At 41.9% G+C, this 20,221-nt stretch overlaps 3 protein-coding genes across 4 annotated transcripts; 2 read left to right on the top strand and 1 right to left on the bottom strand.

Annotated features, from left to right (window-relative positions):
• Nucleotides 1-142: 142 nt before the first annotated feature.
• si:rp71-1c10.7 (tumor necrosis factor receptor superfamily member 12A) lies at nt 143-7,752 on the top strand. The gene is made up of 5 exons (XM_020712161.3): nt 143-1,478; nt 5,076-5,174; nt 5,301-5,444; nt 5,818-5,866; nt 6,396-7,752. The coding sequence occupies exons 1-4, from the start codon at nt 1,397-1,399 to the stop codon at nt 5,856-5,858; spliced, it is 366 nt and encodes a 121-aa protein (XP_020567820.1). The 5' UTR covers nt 143-1,396; the 3' UTR covers nt 5,859-5,866; nt 6,396-7,752.
• Nucleotides 7,753-7,965: 213 nt separating this feature from the next.
• znf646 (zinc finger protein 646) lies at nt 7,966-17,626 on the bottom strand. Of its 2 annotated transcripts, none has more exons than XM_023949104.2 (4): nt 17,375-17,626; nt 13,042-15,613; nt 11,480-12,559; nt 7,966-10,209 (listed from the first exon to the last, which is right to left on the bottom strand). In XM_023949104.2, exons 2-4 carry the CDS (start codon nt 15,543-15,545, stop codon nt 9,318-9,320), a joined length of 4,476 nt encoding a protein of 1,491 aa, XP_023804872.1. In that variant the 5' UTR covers nt 15,546-15,613; nt 17,375-17,626; the 3' UTR covers nt 7,966-9,317. The 2 variants fall into 2 exon arrangements, with proteins under 2 accessions (XP_023804872.1, XP_023804870.1); XM_023949102.2 differs by lacking the exon at nt 17,375-17,626 and adding an exon at nt 16,688-16,856.
• Nucleotides 17,186-20,210, top strand: znf668 (zinc finger protein 668). Its single transcript, XM_004080534.5, has 2 exons — nt 17,186-17,323; nt 17,831-20,210. The coding sequence occupies exon 2, from the start codon at nt 17,836-17,838 to the stop codon at nt 19,795-19,797; it is 1,962 nt and encodes a 653-aa protein (XP_004080582.2). The 5' UTR covers nt 17,186-17,323; nt 17,831-17,835; the 3' UTR covers nt 19,798-20,210.
• Nucleotides 20,211-20,221: the final 11 nt, after the last annotated feature.

Raw genomic sequence — 20,221 nt, 5'->3', positions numbered from 1 at the left:
GTTTGGCATCCAGTCAGCGCATACAGGAGTGTTTGGATCACCTTGGGCAATCCTCTGTGTGTGTTCATCCTGTTGCTATGGTTCCCATTGCAGAGTTTAACACAACATCTGCAGCTTATAGTGCCTCATTACTGATGAAATCACTTCAGCGGAAAGTCGGCTCATATGGGTGTCCTTAGTGGGCTGTGCAGCTCCAGGTCCTTGTAGACCGCCTTCCTTAAAAGTTAGCCGTGACAGCAGAGTACAAAAACATCTGTGTTAACATGCCTCTGACCTAATTGCGCCAATGAGCGTCCTTTTTTCCTCCTGATCTGATGATGTGAGCCCTTCGCGGGAAGTTATGCTGGCGTCTGTTTGACGTTAGTGCTTGTGGGAAAGGCGCTTCGCACCATGTAACAGACAGAAAAAGTTCCAGGAGAAGAGTAAATATGCAAAAAGGAGAAGGAAAAAAAGACATGTGGGAACAGTTAGGAGAGACTTCCTCAGGAATTGTCCTTCATGTGGTGATATAAAAAAAAAAGTTGGCTAATAACCAGGTGAATGCTGTTTCACATGCATTTAATGAGTGGGTGCCATGTGTGTGCCACAGGTTGAGCTGTAAGTGGTGGTCTTCATTAAGATGATGGTGAGAATGGGGCCAGACTGATTGCTCAGCAAGCGTGCGTCCACTGGCTTTTGTTATTGCATATTTGTGCTGCAGCAGAAGGCTACACCCAAGCCCAGACATTAATAACATCACTCTGTCAGGGTCAAATGTCAGGCATCACCATCCAGCCTCCACTCCAGTGTTTACGCACAAACTTTGCGCTTTTGGCACGCACTCCCAAAGGCAATTTAGAGGATATAATTTTACTGGAGGGAGTCACTTGTTTGTAGCTGAGTTTCTGTTCCTCTTTTCTTTGTGCAGGGTAGACTCCTGCCAGAGAGGTTGTGTTACTTGGCAGACGGCGCGCAATTACGTCGTCAGGCGTGGTGAAAACAAGGGAGACGCTGTGAGAAACGAGAGGAGGAGACAGAAACAAACACACACACACACACACACACACAAAAAAGCCTGGATTTGTTTATAAAATATGAGATTTATGAAGCGAAACTTTCATACCTGAGATGGTGTGATTGAAACTTTCACTTGAGTTGAAACAAACGCAGCCACACGCTGCGACAGCGGAGTTTCCTGTGCGCACTGAGAGCCGAGGCACTACAGTACATAGGAAATGACTCATAGGAGTTGAACTGTTCGGCGTGGGTGTGTGCGCTGTTAAAACAAGGCGAAGTCCTACGTATGACTCACTCTGATGCTCGCTTTTCCATGCTGAAAACCAGCACGGATTGTTAATCAGATGAACTTTCGGGAATTGTGTTGCCGACTGCGAACAGCTTCCCTCCAGCACGCCTCATGGCTTCCACCGCTCTTTGCACATTGTGCGGATTTATTCTAGCGGCTGTGGCCAGTCTCCACTGCGTCAGCGCACAAAAAAGTAAGTTTTTTCATTTGTTTCTCGACTTTTTCCTCTAAACTCTGGATGATGAGTTTAAGCGCGTATGGCACTTTTCTCATCCTGACTCAAACAATCGGCGCATTGTTTTCTGTGGATCAGCCTCTCATGGAGCCAGAGATAGCGGGTCTGAGAGCAGAGCCGCTTCCTTTACCAGCTGCATTTCTCACCGGTTCCGCATTCCGATCGCCTTATTTCACTCCATCCACCCGTGCCCCTCATTGAAAAAGATGGAAAGTCTGCGCAGTCTGTGTCCATTTTCCACAAAAACAACCCACTCTAAAGATTCAAAGGAGCGGTTTCCACGCTCATCAGAAGTTTGGATGTTATCCCAGAGAAGACCACCACTCTCCCAACTTATCTGATGATTGGAACTTATATGGTTTAATCCATTTTCCCCTTACAAATCATACCGTTTTTCTTTCTAAATCATTTTTGGGTGATTTATTTCTACATCTGGACATCAGCTGTTGTTACACCCACCAGAGCAGGATGAAACAGCACCCCCACACCCCCAAAACACCCAGTCTACAAGAATTCAAAGGGGCTTTACATAACCAACCACAAATCTCTTTGTGAATAGATGGAATAGCTCAGTAATTCCAGCTGCTGCTCATCTTAGTTAAACTCAGAAATCCAGTGAACTTACATCAGCAGTTTTAGATTGGTTGATGGGAGAAAATCTGGGTTCAAGGACAAGTCACAGTTCACTTTCCCCTTGTTGCTTTTCAAACCCCCAGAGCTGGATCTGGACTTTGTGGGGCTGATATCATCAGGAGAACCGCTTACAATAACTGTGACACATTTTCACTGAGACCGCGGCTGTAAATGGAGTCAGAGCAGGTCGGCTGTGGCTGTGCAGGACGAGGAGTCTCTGAGGACTTTTCAACATGTGGCTGGAATGAAGACAAGAGAGCTGGAGGTCAAAATGCCTCCAACATGACTTGATGAGCAGGTGGCTTTTGGCTGCAGCCGCATGGTTTAACAATGAGCCACACAGAGGAGATCACACGGTGCTTACTCACACACGGTTCTGGACTTGAAGTTCACATTCCTTCGAAGTGGGAACAGGACAAGTCCAGTAAATGTGGAAAACATTTCCCAAGTAGGGCTCAGTTGTCATTAGTGAATTAGAAATATGGAGATTCAAAACTTATTTTTGATCTTTTTGACTTAATTTCTTCAAAAAGTAAAGATTCCAATTTTTCTTCTTTTTACGGTTTCCTCTATTTGCTGCTTTAAGAACAAGGCAAATACAGAAGATAAGGTTGAGAAGCTTGATGTAAATTATTAAGAAGGAAATCCAAAGTCTGGTGTGTTGAGATGACACAAGCCCAATTCCCAAGTGACCCAAAGTTCCTCTTGAGAATCAAACTTGCTCACGTTTCTTGTTGGTTTGGTTGGTTTTACATGTGTTTGACTTTTGCATGAGCAAAAATGCAAAAGAAGTGTCATAAGAAGCAGCTGAGGAAATCCCAGTGACATTGTTGTGACTTGATTGCGCTGGGTTGCTAAATTTTCCAGCCAAATACAGCGTTATAACTGCTTTAGAGGTCAGAAAGTGAGACTTTTTAACGTTTTTGTTTATGATTTGGTTGCATGTGTCTGGTGCAGCATGAGATTCTATCAAATCAGATCAAAAATGTTTCACTAATCTCCAAAAAAGCACACTGGCAAATGAGGCTGGCTAATATTACTAAATTGTTTCTAAGTTGATTCACTATTCAATTACATTTCCAATTCAACGCAATGGGAATAAATATCACTGTATTTGTCAAATCTGGGCATTAAAACAATGTTCACATAATTAGTGATTACAACTAAACAAATGGAAGTTTTGTTGTAAAATGAACCATTGTTGCAATAAAACCAAGAGAAAAGCAGTTTTGTTTTTGCAAGACATTGCTTTAAACACAGATGAATAGAATTTACAAGTTAGATATTGAATCATTTAAAAACCCAGTTATGGAAAATTGTAATTGATTTATTTCAAGCATTAAAAAAATACTAACAAAAAAGATATACATCTATACTTAAATATATCAAACTAAAACTAAAAGATACACTTATTCATATAAACATCCACATATACATGCACATGATGCCATTATAGTGACACCATGACATACATGGTCAAAACAGTTAGATTAATTGCTTGAAAAGGAGTGGGAAGATGCTTATAACATATATATTCCCACCTCCATTATGCTTTTTTCTTTTTTTTTTAATAAAGGAATTAAAATAAATATAAAAAGCAACAAAACTAAGTCTGTAAATTTATAATTTATAAATAGATTAAAACTCTTAAATGTTTTTTGTTTTAGGTTTTCCTATCCTGTTTATTTAATGACCATGAGGAACTTTTTACCTCCATCCTTGAAGTCACATGTGCAGGCAGCCAGTGCTCCACTAGTTTTCTGTCTTCTGTCTCTTACTGTCTTCTGTTTCGGTTTAGGTTTCTGACAGCCTCTGGCAGACAATATTCAGGCTCCCCTCCCGGGCGATGTCGGCGGCGTAATTTTGTTGTCATTCAAGCAGCTGCATTTTCCCTCACACTCATTCAGTTCTCTTGGTTTGCGTCAGACTCACCTCCCTGGTAGTTTCGGTTTTTGTAATGATTAAAATCTCCTGTTATAGCATGAAATGATCCTCAGGGAGTTTTGTTGTTATCACAGCAGATGGGAAATGGCTTGTTGATGCAAATTAATGTTTGGCACTGAGGAGGAAGAAGTTTTGTTATCATATATCTATCAAATATCACTTGTTTCCTTGTTACAATGCCTATAAAAGCTGTCATTCATGGGAGTAAGTTACTGTATTGAGTCCCACTTGAACATGTTTTTTTTTCAACATTTAAAACAATACTTTTATTTATTGGTACATTTAAACATAAAAAGCACTAAAAGCCCTCCAGCAAGCTCATTATTTTAATGCATGTTTTCTTTCTTCATCAACATATCTTACTTGGCTGCTTTTTCTTTTGTGGGTTTAGCCATTTTCTGCCTTTCTGACAGACATACTGGTTTATTGGCTGGAAGATGTGCGTGTACACAGCCGCAAAAACAATTCGGAGGAAGAGGTCTGTAATAACACATCCTGCAGATCTCAGAGGGCCCGTCACCTCACAAAGGCACTGCCTAATTCTTAGTTTCATCCACTTGCAGGAGTTTCCAGCTTTCATTTCACAGAAAAGGAGTTTAACCTGGTGTCAGTGTCGGGTCACGTGAAGCTTGGCTATACACATCCTGTGCAAGTCACATTTTTCAAGGTTTCTTAGGTTTCATGTCAACACAGAGATGGATTTGGGTTGTGATGTATGCAAAAATATCTGTTATTGAAAAGTATTGCAACATGTAACTTTGTATGACTTATGAATGTGAAAAGTTTAATAAAAAAAACAGAAAATGTACCAGATAACAAATAAATAGACACAAAATCACAAAAGTGATATGAAAGACTCGATCCATCCATTTGCAGTTCTTTATCAATAGTTGGTTTGTTCTGTTCTTAGTTTTTGTTTGGCTTTCATTGTGTGCCATTAACCAGCTGTTACATCTGATGCCTATTTTTTGTGCTCAGGTCTGTGCCGCAACTCGGAATTTTGGAACTCTGATCTGGAAGTTTGCGTGCCCTGTGCGTCGTGCAGGCAGTACCCAAAGACCCCATCATGCAACACATGTGAGACTCTGCTGCTAAGTGTTTCTTTGTTTTTTTTTGGTGGTTCAGCTAATTCCAGGTGGCACCAACTGAACCCTGTTTCAGTTGCAGCGCATAAACCCGTTGGTTCCTCTCTTTGCCTAACAGGTAAATCAGTTGAGGAGACTTCTGATGTGTGGAGACTAGCGGCCATCACCAGTTTCTCAGTGCTGGCTGCGGTTCTGGTTGGGGCTGCGCTGATCATCGGGGTCATGGTGCTTCGGCGCAAGTCACACAAACAGCCTCTACGTGGTAAGAGTCATGGCCCAGATGGAAGCTAAGGGAGCCCAAAGGAAATAATAAAAAAAAATAAAAAAAGGTGTCACTTTGCTATGTGGTTCCTAAGAATTTACTCTGGTTGAATCAACCGAGAAAAGGAGGAGGGGAAATCTGCCCTCTGTGGAGTGGAGTTCTGGGTAAACGCCTGTTAAACCACCAGGAATGAATGGGTTCAACTATGGTGAAAGAAATCGACTCTTGTTTCACATAACCCTTTTTTATACCAACCACAAAGAGAACAGGTGCAAATAACTGAATGGTTTGAGGGTTTTTGTTTGAGAATGCAGCAATGCGTTATGGTTTTTGAAGGCACATGCACATCACTTCCTTTCTTGGTTTATTGCAGAACCCATTGAAGAGACTGCAGGGCCTCTTTATCAAGCTTAAACAGCTGAGTAAGTATTTCTGCCTTTTATCCAACAGGTCTTTTTGTCCAACACTTATCTTTTAAAATCTTTACCCTGCATCATTTTTATTTGATACACACATTCCTGCGACCCCTATCTTATTAGCATGGATAAAACGTTCCTTAAAATCCTATTAGATAGAACTCAATGTTTTCTGCCTTGTAGTGCATCATCCTTCCACTAGGGGCAGTAGGACTTTTTCCTGCTCGTGTAAAAAGGTGTGGATCAAACATGAGAAATTGGGTGCATAAGGTGTTTTTTCCCCCAAACACTTGTGTCAATATTTTTGCATCCTAAATCAACATTGATGTGGCAAAGGTTGACCAAAAGTGACCCAACATATCATAATTCATGCTATCTATATCTCGTTAAAAATGATAATCCGAAATATTTATTGTGGATAACATCAAACGATTTAAAAAAACATCCTGATTCCAAAGAATTACAGGGTTAGTAAAAAAAAAAAAAAGATTTTCAAATGTGTTGCTGAAAGTTTACTGTCCTTGTTACTCCACAGCCTCATCTTCTTCTGGAAACGGATGAAAGACACCAGGCGGAGGAACCTCTGGACCACAATCATAGCCTGACTGCAGGGTGTGCCTTGACCGGAATCGGACCATTTTTATTTATTAGACTGTTAGATATAAAGATGTGCTCAGTTCTCAAGCTCAGTCGAAGTTCTGTGGTGAGGACGGGACTTACTAAGAGCAACATTCCTATCTTTGATGGAACAGTAACACCTTCCTACCGTAATAGTGGTCTCATCTTAGATTTGTGTTCCTTTTACTTATCCTTCTAACTGAGATTTGGATGTGCCGGATCTTTGTGGGTTGAGATTCACAAACAGTCCATGCAGGTGATTAGGGTTCTGCAGCATAGAATGTAACACGGATGTGGCTCCCGTGCAGTCCAGTGGGGTAAGACTCTTTGCTGGCCATGTACCCCAACAGCGTGAGGAACACATACTGCGGCACATCAGGGCCGTTTGAATGTAGCTACCATTAGGTGAACTGTTTTTTTTTTTACACTTCTTTCCTACCATTATGTCCGTGTACCTGTTCTTTCAGCAGCCCGTGACGAAGCTGTTGACCGAGAAAACAAACTGCACTCATGCACTGCTACTATCCCTCCTGAATCTGTGCACTCCTGAGTTTCAGGTCAATGCATTATTGCCATCTCTGTTCTTGTGTGACTACGTTTTTTTTTCATGGACTTGTAACACAATTCCAGGATCTGCATCGCTGTCACAGCGATCGTAAGATCTCCATGCATGAAACACTATAAGTTCCCAAACTGCTAACATGTGGGAATGCTGCGAGGAATGTACTGTAGTGAAGAAAAATACCTGCAGTGTTTTCATTGGACACTCATCTTGCAGTGCACACAATCTTTGACCGCTAAACTTTTCTCAAAGCAAAAAAACAGACGCACTTTTCATTGTGAAGTGCTTAATAGTGTATAGCAATTATTCTTTTTTTCATTTTCTTTCTACTTTCCTTTGTGATGCAGCAAAAACTTCTTGAAATCTTGTTTTCTAACGCCCCCGACAATGTTTCAGGTCATCTTTTAGGATCTGTCTGCTCTGTGTTTGTCCTCTGGCGCCAACATTAAAGCAATTTCTTTCATAGTTTCTTTTTATGTTTATGTTATTTATTTAAAAAAAATACTTGCAGTGATGTACTGCATCAGGTGTGAGGGGACAAAGACAAAGGGACTTTGAGAAACTTCCAGCAGACCAGCCTTCAAAAATGACTAAGAAATACCTTTTTTTTCTTTTTCTTTCCTTCCAGTACATGCACTGGCTTTTCTTTACTCACTTTATAAACTGCTTTGTGTAGCAAATGTATTTTCACAATAAAAATAACTTTCATGAATCCTGCAAGTGTGAATGATTAGAAAAATATGAAGAGTTTTTTCAGATTTGGCACTTTTTTTCGTCTTTGTCTTTTACTGGTTCTCATAATTTAAATAATGTGTAGATTCTTTGCTCTAATAGGCTATATCTATCCCTTTCAATGTCAAAACTGCTCTAGAAATATTTAATACTAGACAGGCATTTTTCAATAAACAGTGTAATAAAACACAACTTAAGTTAATTTTTATTACACAAAAGAGAAGCCAGCAGTTTCCTCCTGCTTTTGAGAGTCTGACCATAAATGTACAAAGATGCATCCAATATTGTCATTTGAAATGTACAGAACATATAAGTGCTAAGTAACATAACAAAAAGATGGCACAAGAAGAAGAAATAACAACTCGGCTTTTCCTCCGTCCTACATGCTGCTATGGCATTTAAAAAGGTTAAGGAATTCATAAAATTCAGATTTTTAGTTTAAGCAGGACTTTAATTACAGTTATGGCACATGGGAAAGTTAATTTGAGTCCATTCAAACTGCTACAAAATGACAACTAGTGTATAATGCATTAAAAACAGCCAAAAACATAAAACTTTCAAAATAAAACCTGGCTTTTGGACTGTGAGCTTGTGTACAAAGAAAGTAGATAGCAGCTGTTGGGTGTGCAGGAATTCTGAGGTATTTTGTGTTAAAACCAGCGCCAAACTAGGATGAAATTTGATTCACAAAGCACAAAATGTATAATTTACTAACATGTTCTCAAGAATTTTAAAGTCACTTGTTTCAGAAAAGACAAAAAAAAAAAAAAAAAGATAGAAAATGCTTTAAATATAAGAAAGAAAAAAAAGCCACTGTTGTAGCTGAGATTTCCTTGTATCAAACTGCTACTGTTGAGTTTTGGCACTGGCTCTTTCACAGAACAGATTTTATTGGAAAATGAACTTTTTTTTATTAAGACCTGCTCTCACCGTCATGCCTGCAAATATTAAAAACTTTAAACCATAACGTCAGAAACGGATCAGCGACACATCAGTCGTGTTCATGTTCAGCCCTGACTGTGGCTCATTCATACCACCCGTTTTGACTGACAGACTACCGTCCACAAGGTCCTTAAACGCTACGTAGACTTTACAAAACTCTTTAAAAAATATTTGAACGTTGTGCACAAAATTGGAATAAATATCCTTAAATATATATCCATGTTGCTTTGCGGTGGAACAGGAAGATTCATTTTTAGCAGTACAGTTACTTCTTAAATATTTGTGTCATTTGCTTTGACCCTTGAAATCATTGACAGACAGTTTTGCCTTAAAGGAAAAGGAACATCTGCAGATTTCTTTATAAATTTGTAGTTTTTTTTTAAGGAATTTACAGAGGCACTGAACACTAAACAGGAGTGAAAACAGTGCAGTTTTAAACTATGTTTACCATCCTTGTTAACTTTATGAGGAAAAAGTCCTGTTTTATGGGTATTAATAAAAAAAACACTCCTCACTAAAGGAGGGCTGGAGAACCCTCAGAACGCAAAACACTATGAATAGAGGAACGCACAGAAAAAGAAGGTTACAGGCTTTGCTGTCCTTTCATAGGAAAGAGCCCATGTCCAGGTCCATGAATGAGTCCATGCTAAAGGAGGTGTTGTAGGTCTGGGTGGAGCTCTGGTGCATCTTCTGATGGTGGCGCAGGTTGGATTTGCTGGAGAAGTTCTTGCTGCACAGCTGGCAGGTGAAGGGCTTCTCCTTGGTGTGGATCCTGCGGTGACATATGAGCTGCGTGGACACCCGGAAGGCCTTCCCACACTCTAGGCACTGGTAGCGTTTTGGCTCCGTGTGGATGCGCCGGTGGTTTTTGAGGGCCATCAGGTTAGTGAACTCTTTGTGGCAGACTGAGCAGAAGAAGGCGCCGGTCTTGTGGCTGTTCTTGTGGTTGAGGAGGGAGCCGGCGTGGCGGTAGGTGCGCCCGCAGTGCTCGCAGACGTGGCTCTTCTCCTGTGAGGCAGAGCCTTCAGTGCTCACTTGGGAATCAGAAATGTCTCTTGGAGGCTGGGAAAATGTTGGTGGACCTTGTTTTTGTGTGTCGCCCGCTCCCAAAGACTCAGGAATAACAGAATCCCAGGAAAGGCTGCTCTCTACAGGTATCTCCGTGCCTTGAGGATATGAGCTCTGGGCCATGTGGTGAGTGCTCTGGTGCTGCTGGTAGCTGCTGGCGTCCGGAAAGCTCTGCTGGCAGAGGCCGCAGACCACAGCCTGCTCTTTGGAGTGCACCTCCATGTGGCTCTGCAGGTGCGTGATCAGACAGAAGGTCTTACCACACTCTGGGCAACAGTGGCGTCTCATTTGGGAGTGTATCTGCAGCGTGAGAGAGTCGGGAAACGTCTGGAGGCACAAGGCGCAGTGGTGGAGGTTTTCAGAGTGGGACTTCTTATGGTTGAGGAGAGAGCCGGCGTGTCGGTAGGACCGCCCACACAAGTCACACCTGCCACAGGAACGTGATGGCATTAATTTTTACAGTCATACACAGCAATCAACCTAACTTCACTTAATAAAAAAAAATAATATTCTTTGTTCTCAGAAAACTGAACTTACAGGAATTTAAATTTCAAAGACTTTTATGAGATTTGAAGTAATCCCCCTCCGTCAAAACAGCAGAAAATAATCGGACGTCTGATTCACTAAAAATTTAAAAAAGAAAAAAAGTCTACTTTTTTTGTTTTTAGTAAATTAAATTATAAATAAAATGATTTCAGTAAAGTAGGACAAAAGTTTAATATACTTTTATATTAATTCATTTTAATTGAGTTTAAAGCTTTTGCCTGAAAAAAAAAGAGAAAGCAATTTCAGCAATAAAAATAAAGTAAAAAAACAATAAAAAAACATCCATGTATCAAAGCTACTGGAGATTTTAGTTAAATCAATAGTTTAGAAAATAAAAGAAAATGATGCCAGCTTCTCAATATTATAATGACTCATCATCATAAATAGACACATTTGAACTTATACATATAGTACACACACAACACACTGATTCAAATAAAAAAAAAAAAATCAAATAAATAGAAATTTTCCAACCGTTTGATTACTTGCTTGAAAGGGAGTGGAAAGAAGCAAACTTTTATTTTTTTTACATAGTTGCCACAATCCACTTCCTAATGTCTACTTGTAAAGTAATTAATACTTTTTTCATTCCAAATGCAGAGTATTTATCAAGTAACAAAGATGAAGTAACGTACTTATTTACTTTACAAACTATCTTAGTTCCAAAAGAATAGATAATTTTCCGTGTGATAAGTTTATTTAGTCTTTTTCTAAATACCAAAACAAAATATAAATTTCTTGCAGAGCAATGAAAATATTAAATTAAAATTAAGAAAATTCTATGCTCTGGTGCAGAAAAACATAGATGTAACTACTTTAAGTCAACAATAGTTCCGTCTTGACTTAGAAGATTTAAATTAAAAAAAGTGTTTTTTTATATTATAGTGACTTCATTGAGGCACAACAGTCTGAAATAGGGAGTTGCTTTTTAACTTTATTTATTTGTTCTAATAATTAAAAGTTTAAATCTATACACCTTTGTGTTTTTCCCCAAACTCAACTGAAATAGAAGAACTTTATTAAAATTCTAGTTATCCCTGACTTAGTTCTGACTCCTCCACATCTCTGACCTCCACATGAACACATTTCTACCCACATGAGGAGGAACAGGAAGTCATTCTTTCAGTTTTCACAATAAGACACTGACTCACGTGAAGCATTTGCTTCCTCTGTCCGAGCGCTGGACTCCGGGGAGCACGCTCCTCCCCTGACCTCTGCGGCAGTGGTGCCTCCTCAGGCTGGATCTGCTCTGGAAGCTCCTCCCACACGAAGGGCAGCTGAAGTGACTCAGCACCCGGTTGTGAATCCTCTGGTGGTTGTGAAGGATGCTGGCCAGGCGGAAGGCCTTGCCGCACGTGAGGCACACAAACTTTTTCTTCTGCGTGTGGATGCGTGTGTGGTTGCGCAAAGCCATGGGGTTGGTGAAGGGCTTGGAGCAGAAGGTGCAGCTGAAGTGGCCCGTCTTGTGGGTGTTTTTGTGGTTCAACAGCGAGCCAGCATGGCGGTAGCTGCGGCCACAAATGTTGCATCTAAACGGCCTTTCTTCCTTGATGGGGTTGGACTCTGGCTGGGATTCCCCGCTGTCTGGGTGTCCATTGCATGTGTGGGATGACAGTTGGTCAACAGAGAGAAAGGTTTGTTTACAGTCCTTACATTTAATAAGCCTGGATTTCAGGACCCTCCTGCCTGCAGCTCCATCCTTTCTGAGATCGGAGCAGACGTGAGCAAGGAGTTGTTTCTTTCCTCGGAAGCCTTTACCACAGTTTTGGCAGGTGTGTCGTTTGTACAAAAAGTGGGTCCGCAGGTGGTTCTTCATCGCCAGTTGATTAGAGTAGGTGTTGTTGCAAATGGAACAGTAATATTCACCTGTTTTGTGAGAGTTTTTGTGGTTTACCAAGCTTCCTGCATGGCGATAAGTGCGCCCACATTGGTCACATGCAAAAGGTCGCTGATCGCTGGCGTCCTTTGATGTAACAGAGCTCTCCGCCTCCGTTTCTGCTCTTTTCCCTTCAGGCTCTTGCGCGGGGTGCTGAGCAGAGGCAGATGCATGGTTGGCATTTGCAGGTAACAATGACAGTTTTCCATCTGATCTGGACCCGTTCATTTGCATGAGGGCCTGGATCTGATTGCCGAGTTCCTGCATTTTGGCTTGGTTCCGTTTGTGCCTCCTCAGGTGGATCAACAGCTGCTTCTGAATTTTGAAGGCTTTCCCGCACTCGTGACAGGTGTACCTGTGGACGCAGAGAAGGAAATGAATTTTTATATAAAATAACAAACAAAAGTGTTGGTTCCAGAAGCAACTTCTTATTTTGCAAAACAGTCTGTTTTCCCCCCAAAAAAATCTAAGGCTGTCTGAATTCCCTCCCTACTCCGTCATTACTAAAAAACTATCTAGTACCCTGGATTTTAAAAGCAATTCGGACTCTTTTATGAATCTACTATGTTCTGGTGATGAAAACTTGGATAATTTATAAGAACGAAATTAAAATAAAAATTTTTCAAATGTAAATCTTTCAAACGCAATGCATTGTGGTCTATATTTGCCAATCTAGTGACCATCAATGCACACTGTTTTTTTTGCAGACTTCTGGAAAATTTCTAGGGCACTGCATTTCTATAAAATGGCTACATAGTGCGCTAAGTAGTGAAGGAATTCAGACAAAACCTACATTTTTACTTTGCTTTTGTTGTGTTAGAAAAGGGCAGAACTAACCTTTTAATATCAAAGTGGGACCTCTGATGATTTTTAAGAGCCAGCAGGTTGTAGAAACGTTTCTGACAGATTTGACATCTGAACAAGCCGGTTTTGTGGGACTTTTTATGGTTGAGGAGAGAGCCGGCGTGCCTGTATGAGCGTCCACACTGCTCACACTTGTACTGACGATCCTCTGCATCATCGGGTTCCCTTCTGGGACTCGTTTCCTCCTGTTTGAAAACATTATCTGCTTCCTGTTTACACTCCACCAATTCATCCCCCCTCTCGGCTGTACAGCCATGGTTGTCGAGGTGATTGTAACTAGTGCAGGAGATGCCACAGGTGCCACAGATGATTGGCTGATCCTCTTTGCTTTCTGAAGCCTCACTCTGTGATTGGTCCAAAACCTCTTCCTGGTCTTTGTTGTGCAGAATCTGATGGTTAATCAAGTCGACCCTGTTGGCAAAACTTTCACCGCACGTACTGCAGATCATCATCTCTCCTTCATTTTCTTCTTTCACATCTTCACGAGAGGACATGGGAGAGGGTCCTGAGCTTGCAGGGGTGTCACTGGACTGGGTGTGCCCTCGGAGATGGCACCTGAGTGCTCTCATGCTTGAGTAGTTGTTGCCACATATAGAGCACTGATAAAGATCGCTGTCGTCTTCCTCAACAGGGTTATTGTTTCCTACTCCATTACTTAACTGAGTGCCGCTCATATTTTCATGGAAAGTCTCTTTAAAGAAACTCTGACTGTGTCTACCGTTCAGGTTGTGGAACTCTACGCTGTCCTCTGGGTTTCCAACAGCCCTGTGACCGTTACCGACAAGAAAGTTGAAACCGCTGATGTATTCGGCATTTGCTGTCTCAGGCTGGTGCAGCAAGAAAGGACAACTGTGGGATTTGATCTGTGCAATATCGGTGAATGTCCCCCCACAGTCTGTACACATGTGTCTCTGCGTCACATTTTCATTCTGAGGTAGATGCGTCATTATGTCCGGGGAGGAGTCCTGATCAAATTGCTCCTGGTACAGTGCTCTGTGGGCCATCCCTGGCTCCTCAAGGACGGGCTTCGCCCCGCCAACTTGCTCCGTTTGGAAAGAGAAGGAGCTGTGCTGATTATCCACAATCTGGCGTTTTGAGGTCAACCAGTCTTCTTCTGCACTGTGTCGGAATGACGTCGACTGGGTTTTGTGGAGACGAAGGTGGCTTTTAAGGGCTGCCAGGTGAGGATAATTCTTTTTGCAGACGGAGCACTGAAAAACTCCCACCTGATGAGACCTTTTGTGATTGATGAGGCTTCCCGAGTGCCGATAGCATTTACCGCAAACATGACACTTGAACGGACGCTCATCTGAATCCGCAGTTGAAGTATCTGCAACTTTAGGGACACTGCGGGTATTTTGGGCTGGTGTGCGTGTGCAACTGTCAATACTTGAGTCAACAACTGAGGATTCTCCCTGAGAGCTACTGAAATGTGGTTTTTGATCAATGGAGCAGTCCGTCAACACATTACTATGACATGCCGTTTTTCCAAAAGTTTGAGAATTATCTAATGAAATGGAAGGGATACAATTATTGGAACCGTAAAGATTTGACTCTGGTGAGACACCAACATCGTATGACACATTGTGATTCTCTGACGGAGCGTCTTCTATACTGAATGATAAAGATGAAGAGTTATGCATTTGGATATGTTCCTGAAATGCCTCCTCCGTTGAAAGGCGGACCTGACACAAATGGCAAAAATTTTCTGGAGCCCTCTGGCTCTGAGGTGAGAATTGGTCAAGTTCTGTACCTGTGTGAGACCTGTCTGTCAAACTGAAGTCTGACCCACTTTTTGCTTTGTGACTTCTCTGATGGCTGTAGAGAGCTGCCATGTTATTAAAGAGTTTAAAACAAACTGAGCATTCAAACTTTCCCAACTGGTGACTTTTTTTATGATTGTTAAGACTTCGTTGATGTATGTATGATTTGCCACACATGTCACACCTGAACGGTCTTTCTTCTGATTCATCGCAGGCCTCAAATTGTGAGTTACTAAGTTCTTCTGTCTTGTCTTCGCATAAGCTCACCTCAACACTGGAAAAATGTTCTCTGCCCTGATGTGGTGCATCATTTCTAAACTCATAACTAGATTCTTCTTTCACTTTCTGTGCCAGGTGAACTCTCTCGTGTGTAGCAAGTTGAGTTGCTACACGAAAGCCTTTGCCACACTCACCACAGGAGTATTTTTTAAACGCAGTGTGGCCACGGAGATGGCTCTTCAAAGCAGAAGCATTGGCGTTTTCTTTTCCACATACGGGACACCGAAAAGGGCCCACTTCATGAGTCCTTCTGTGATTAGTCAGACTGCCAGCATGTCTGTAACAACGTCCGCATTCATCACATTTATATTTGCGCTCATCCTCTTGTCGATGATGCACATCCATGTGCTCCAGCAGACTGGATACGGTGGGACAGAACATGTCACATTGTTTGCAGGGAAACCCAGATGCCCCGCCAAGATCCTGATCTGCCATAATCAAACGGTGACTCTGTTAAGTAGTTGAGCTTAAGACTTGTCCTCAGTAAAAGCATATGAATGGAGCTGTTAATAAAAAAAAGGCCAGTTAGAAGAAAGTGAAAAAAAGCACATTAACAGAATTGTATTACTAAATCAAGCAAAGTTTTATCAGTTATTCTCAAATTGACTGGCTCCGTGGCCTTGTGCTGGAGTGTCCTCCCTGAGACTGGACGATTGCGTTTTCAAATTCAAGGTTAAGTCATACCAATGACTCTAAAAAAATGGGACACAGTGCCTCTCTGCTTGATACTTGGGGTTGGATTGGGGGTTAAACCACAAAATGGTTCCCAAGTGCGGCTGTGTCAGCAGCTCACCGCCGGAGAACAAATATCAATGGGACTTTAACTTTAAATCAGAAGAAAATAAAATACTGATGATCAAATAGTAAATATATTTCTAACAAAATTATTAAAAATCATTAAGCTAGTTTGCATTGTTTACTATATATTGATAATTATCTGATTTAAAAAGAATCACAAGCTTACAATCGTCTAAGCTTTTTGACAAGCTACACTATTCTTATGCAGTACACACTCAAAAATTAGTAGATGATTTGCCAAGAATGTCCTTAATGGACTCTGGAAAAGTCTGGAAAACTGTAAAATTGTTTTGGCCAAACAACACTGTCCAGAAGATTAAAGAGCCATCTTCTTTATCCTTTTTTTTTACATCGATTTTCATTTTTATTAAAATAAATAAATAAACAAATAAATTAAAAACGTCTGTAAATGTTCACGAAAAACTTTCCTTGTGTCATAATTATGTAATTTGGTAGTAAACACCTCGGCTCGTAACTTATACACTCCAAATACTGGTCTTCTGTGCAACATGCTAACTAAGCTAGCTATGTAAACAAAGCAACCATATTTGCTATAAAAAATATAATGAATACGTATTTACCCTGATATAACAACAGTAAAAGACAAGGGTTATAAGAGAACTGTTACAAATCTATTAATTAATACTGAAAAAGACCAATGGACTCCCGATGAAGAGCGACAAACTAGCATTCTTCTAGCTAGCTGAGAACATTGCATGATCAAAAACAAACAAGTCGTTTCGAAAGCGAGAACGCCGCAAGACGTTAAAATTAAATACCTGAAGCAGTATGAATCAATCCAGGCCATAAGCGTATAAGCTAGTATTTCCATCAGCAAACCGTGTTTCTAATATAAAAAGAAAAGTCTCTTTTATTGAATTGTCCCATTCTATCATCCTCGAGTCCCTTTTTACATAACATCAGTTGCTAGGAAACAGGAAATGTGCAACAGCTAAATGTTTCCTCTCTAAATATTGACATTTTAAAAATATTTATCTGTTTAAAAAAACGTATGTAACCCTAACATATATTTAAAATCCCATAAAAAACAAAACAAAATTAATCCCTCTAAATAAAAAAATGTGTAATTGCACAAAAACATGTAAAATGTACGGATTTTAACACCAAAGTCAAATAGCTGGCAACGCTGTCACAGTATTTAACAGCAAGTTAATATACAATATTTTTTTAAATATCATATCAATATAGAGTCTTTACTACAGCTCAATAACTTTTTAAAAAGTTTTATTTTTAATGTTTTCCCAGTTTACGCATTATGTTGCTGCACACTTGACTTCCTCGTCGATTGCTGTCGTCATCATGGTCCTAGAGCCGTCAGCAAACAAAAGCAATCATCGTGTCTCGCAGTAAAAGCATACCAGCTTTGAGGATCAACTGTTTATGTCCAAATTCTGGTAAGAAAGACTTCTTTTTGTATAACAGACGGGATAATACGCATATTTTACCTTTATCCATGCTGTATATACCGAGGGTCAGGATGGGGATGATGGCACTAGTGTCGAGTGAGCCGAGCGACCAGCGGTCCTAAAGCCAGCCATTTTGAGTTGGTAAAAATGAGTAGCACGCAACGCAAGCACAAAAGATACGAGCTAACCATGCGTTTTACTATTTAATCTGGTGATCTTTGTTTTTTTCTGATCGGGTTTTGAGTCAGTCATGCGTGCAGGTTATCTCCATCGGTGCATCGATCGCGAACCTCCCCTGGCATCATAGCGGCTTATTGTCCCTAAGGTCCTAATGCCAGCCATTTTGTGATTACATCAACATTGACAGATTTGTGGCTTTAGACCATCAAGTTTTGTTTGTCGATCACATGCCACTACTAAATAAATAAATAAAAAACATTTCCTCTATTTTGGGTGCAGATGTTTTATTAGAAGATTATTTTTCATGTCTTTCAGAATTAATGATGAGCTCTCCTCAGCCTGGCAGCCCACCTCTTGCAGAACAATACACTCCTGTGCAAGATGAAGAGAACCAGCAAGAGGAGGAGGAGGAGGTGGAGGATCAGCCTGCAAAAAAACGTGGCAGAGGGAGACCTCCCAAAGCCAAGCCCCTTTTTAAATGCTCCATGTGCAGTGAGTCCTTCAAGTGCCTGTCAGCTCTGCAGAGCCACAAGACTTCAGCGCACACAAAGGAACGTCAACAACAGCCCCACTCATGTTCTGAGTGCACCAAAACGTTCCTCAGCAAGGCTCAGCTATCAAAGCACGAGCGTACGCATTCCTCCCAGCGCCCCTTTCAGTGCCCAGATTGCCACAAGGCTTACAAGACAGCCACAGAGCTGCGAAACCACAGCCGCTCGCATACCGGAGAGAAACCTTTCGTATGCACCGAGTGTGGCAAGGCCTTTATGCAGGCTATATGTCTGAGGATCCACATGACGCAGCATAGTGGAGAGCGCCCATACTCGTGTCGCCAGTGCTCCAAGAGCTACCCCACTTTGTCCAAACTGAAGGTGCACGAGCGCTCTCACACTGGAGAAAAGCCATATTTCTGTGCCGAGTGCGGCAAGAGCTTTGCTGATCCTTCGGTGTTCCGAAAACACAGAAGGAACCATCAGGGCCACCGGCCATATGCCTGTGATGAATGCGGCAAGACGTACACAGAGCTGAAGGACCTAAAAAACCATGAGCGCTCGCACACTGGAGAAAAGCCCTTCCTCTGCTCAGACTGTGGCAAAGCCTTCTCCCGCTCCTCCTCTCTGGCCTGCCATCAGCGCATCCACTCTCAGAATAAACCTTATCAGTGTGAGCAGTGTGGCAAGGGCTTCACCCAGCTGTCCTCCTACCAGTCTCATCTCCGCACTCACTCAGGTGAGAAGCCGTTTCTCTGTCCACAGTGTGGCAAGATGTTCTCCGACCCCTCCAGTTTCCGTCGACACCAGCGCGCCCACTCGGGTTTCAAACCGTACCCTTGCGATAAGTGCTCCAAGCGTTTTCGGCAGCCCGCTGACTTGGCGGTTCATGAGAGGGTTCACTCCGGAGAGCGGCCATACAAATGCCAGAGCTGTGACAAAGCCTTTGTCGCGTCCTGGGATCTGCGGCGCCACATGCTCGTCCACACCGGCCTGCGGCCTTTCTCGTGCACAGAATGCGATAAGTCATTTGCTGAGCGCTCGAGTCTCAACAAGCACCGGCGTGTGCACTCTGGAGAGAGGCCCTTCAAATGTGAGGAGTGTCTGAAGTCGTTTGTAGTGTCATCGAGTCTGCGTAAGCATGAAAGAACCCACCTCGCTGAGCAGTCTGAGCAGCAGCAGCAGCAGCAGGAGGCAGAGGCTGCATCAACATCAAACTTCACCACCGCCACCACCCTCCCCCAGTTCTCCTGCAACCATTGTGATGCAACATTTGGCACATGGGATGAAGTTCAGACTCATGAAAACCTTCACTCTGTGGATTCCACCTCTCTGTCTGTTACAAAAATCGTGTCGCTGGGGTCCCACGTCTGTGCTACCTGCCATGCAGAGTTTGCACAGCTGGCAGACATGCAGGAGCACGAGAAGCAGCACCCAAAGCCGAGGCCACACGTCTGCAACAGCTGCGGCAAGGGCTTCCTCAACAAATCTGGACTGCGCAAACACCAGAAAATCCATTCCACCAGCAAGCCTCACAGCTGCCCCCACTGCGGCAAGGCTTTCCTGTTTGCCGCTTACCTTCGCAAGCACTTACGGACTCACAGCAACGCCACGCAGCCCGCCTCACAGCTCACCGAGCTGAACATTATTCACACAGATCCGCTCCCTTCTCCTCCACCCGCCAGTGAAGCTTCTGCCTCTGCAGCTGAAACCAGCAGCATGCCTCTCACAGTCCCTGAGCCAGCTTTTCACACCATCCCAGACTACCTAGTCAAAGAAGAAGCTCTTTAAACGGTTCACCTTTTGTCATTAACTCCACTGACATAAAACAAGTTGCCTTGGATGATTTCTAAACGATTTTTCTGATTATAAAATAGTCAAAAAAAGCTTTTTAAAAAAAAAAAAAAAGTTTACAGTGTTTGTGCATCTTTGTTGCATAAAAATGGCTTGTAACGGTATTGTTTTTAATCTGTTTACTGTTGATGTGACATTTTCTTATGTGCTCACAAAAGTACAGCTGTGTTAAACCACAAAGCCACTAAAGGATTTTTCCAACAGTATGTTTTAGATGTTTACTATTCTTCAATGTTACAGTTCAGAGACCTTATTGTGTGTTTTGAACATTTCAAATATATCATGATATGCAATTTAAAGAAAGTGTGGCATATATCCAATTTGACATTATTAAACTGAGTTAAAGTTGATTTGAGTCTTT

Source organism: Oryzias latipes, chromosome 19 (genome assembly GCF_053564925.1).
Source record: "Oryzias latipes strain Hd-rR chromosome 19, Olatipes_Hd-rR_3.1".
NCBI lineage: Eukaryota > Metazoa > Chordata > Actinopteri > Beloniformes > Adrianichthyidae > Oryzias > Oryzias latipes.
Note: the sequence above shows the minus strand (reverse complement) of the source record. Positions and strands in the feature narration are given on the sequence as shown.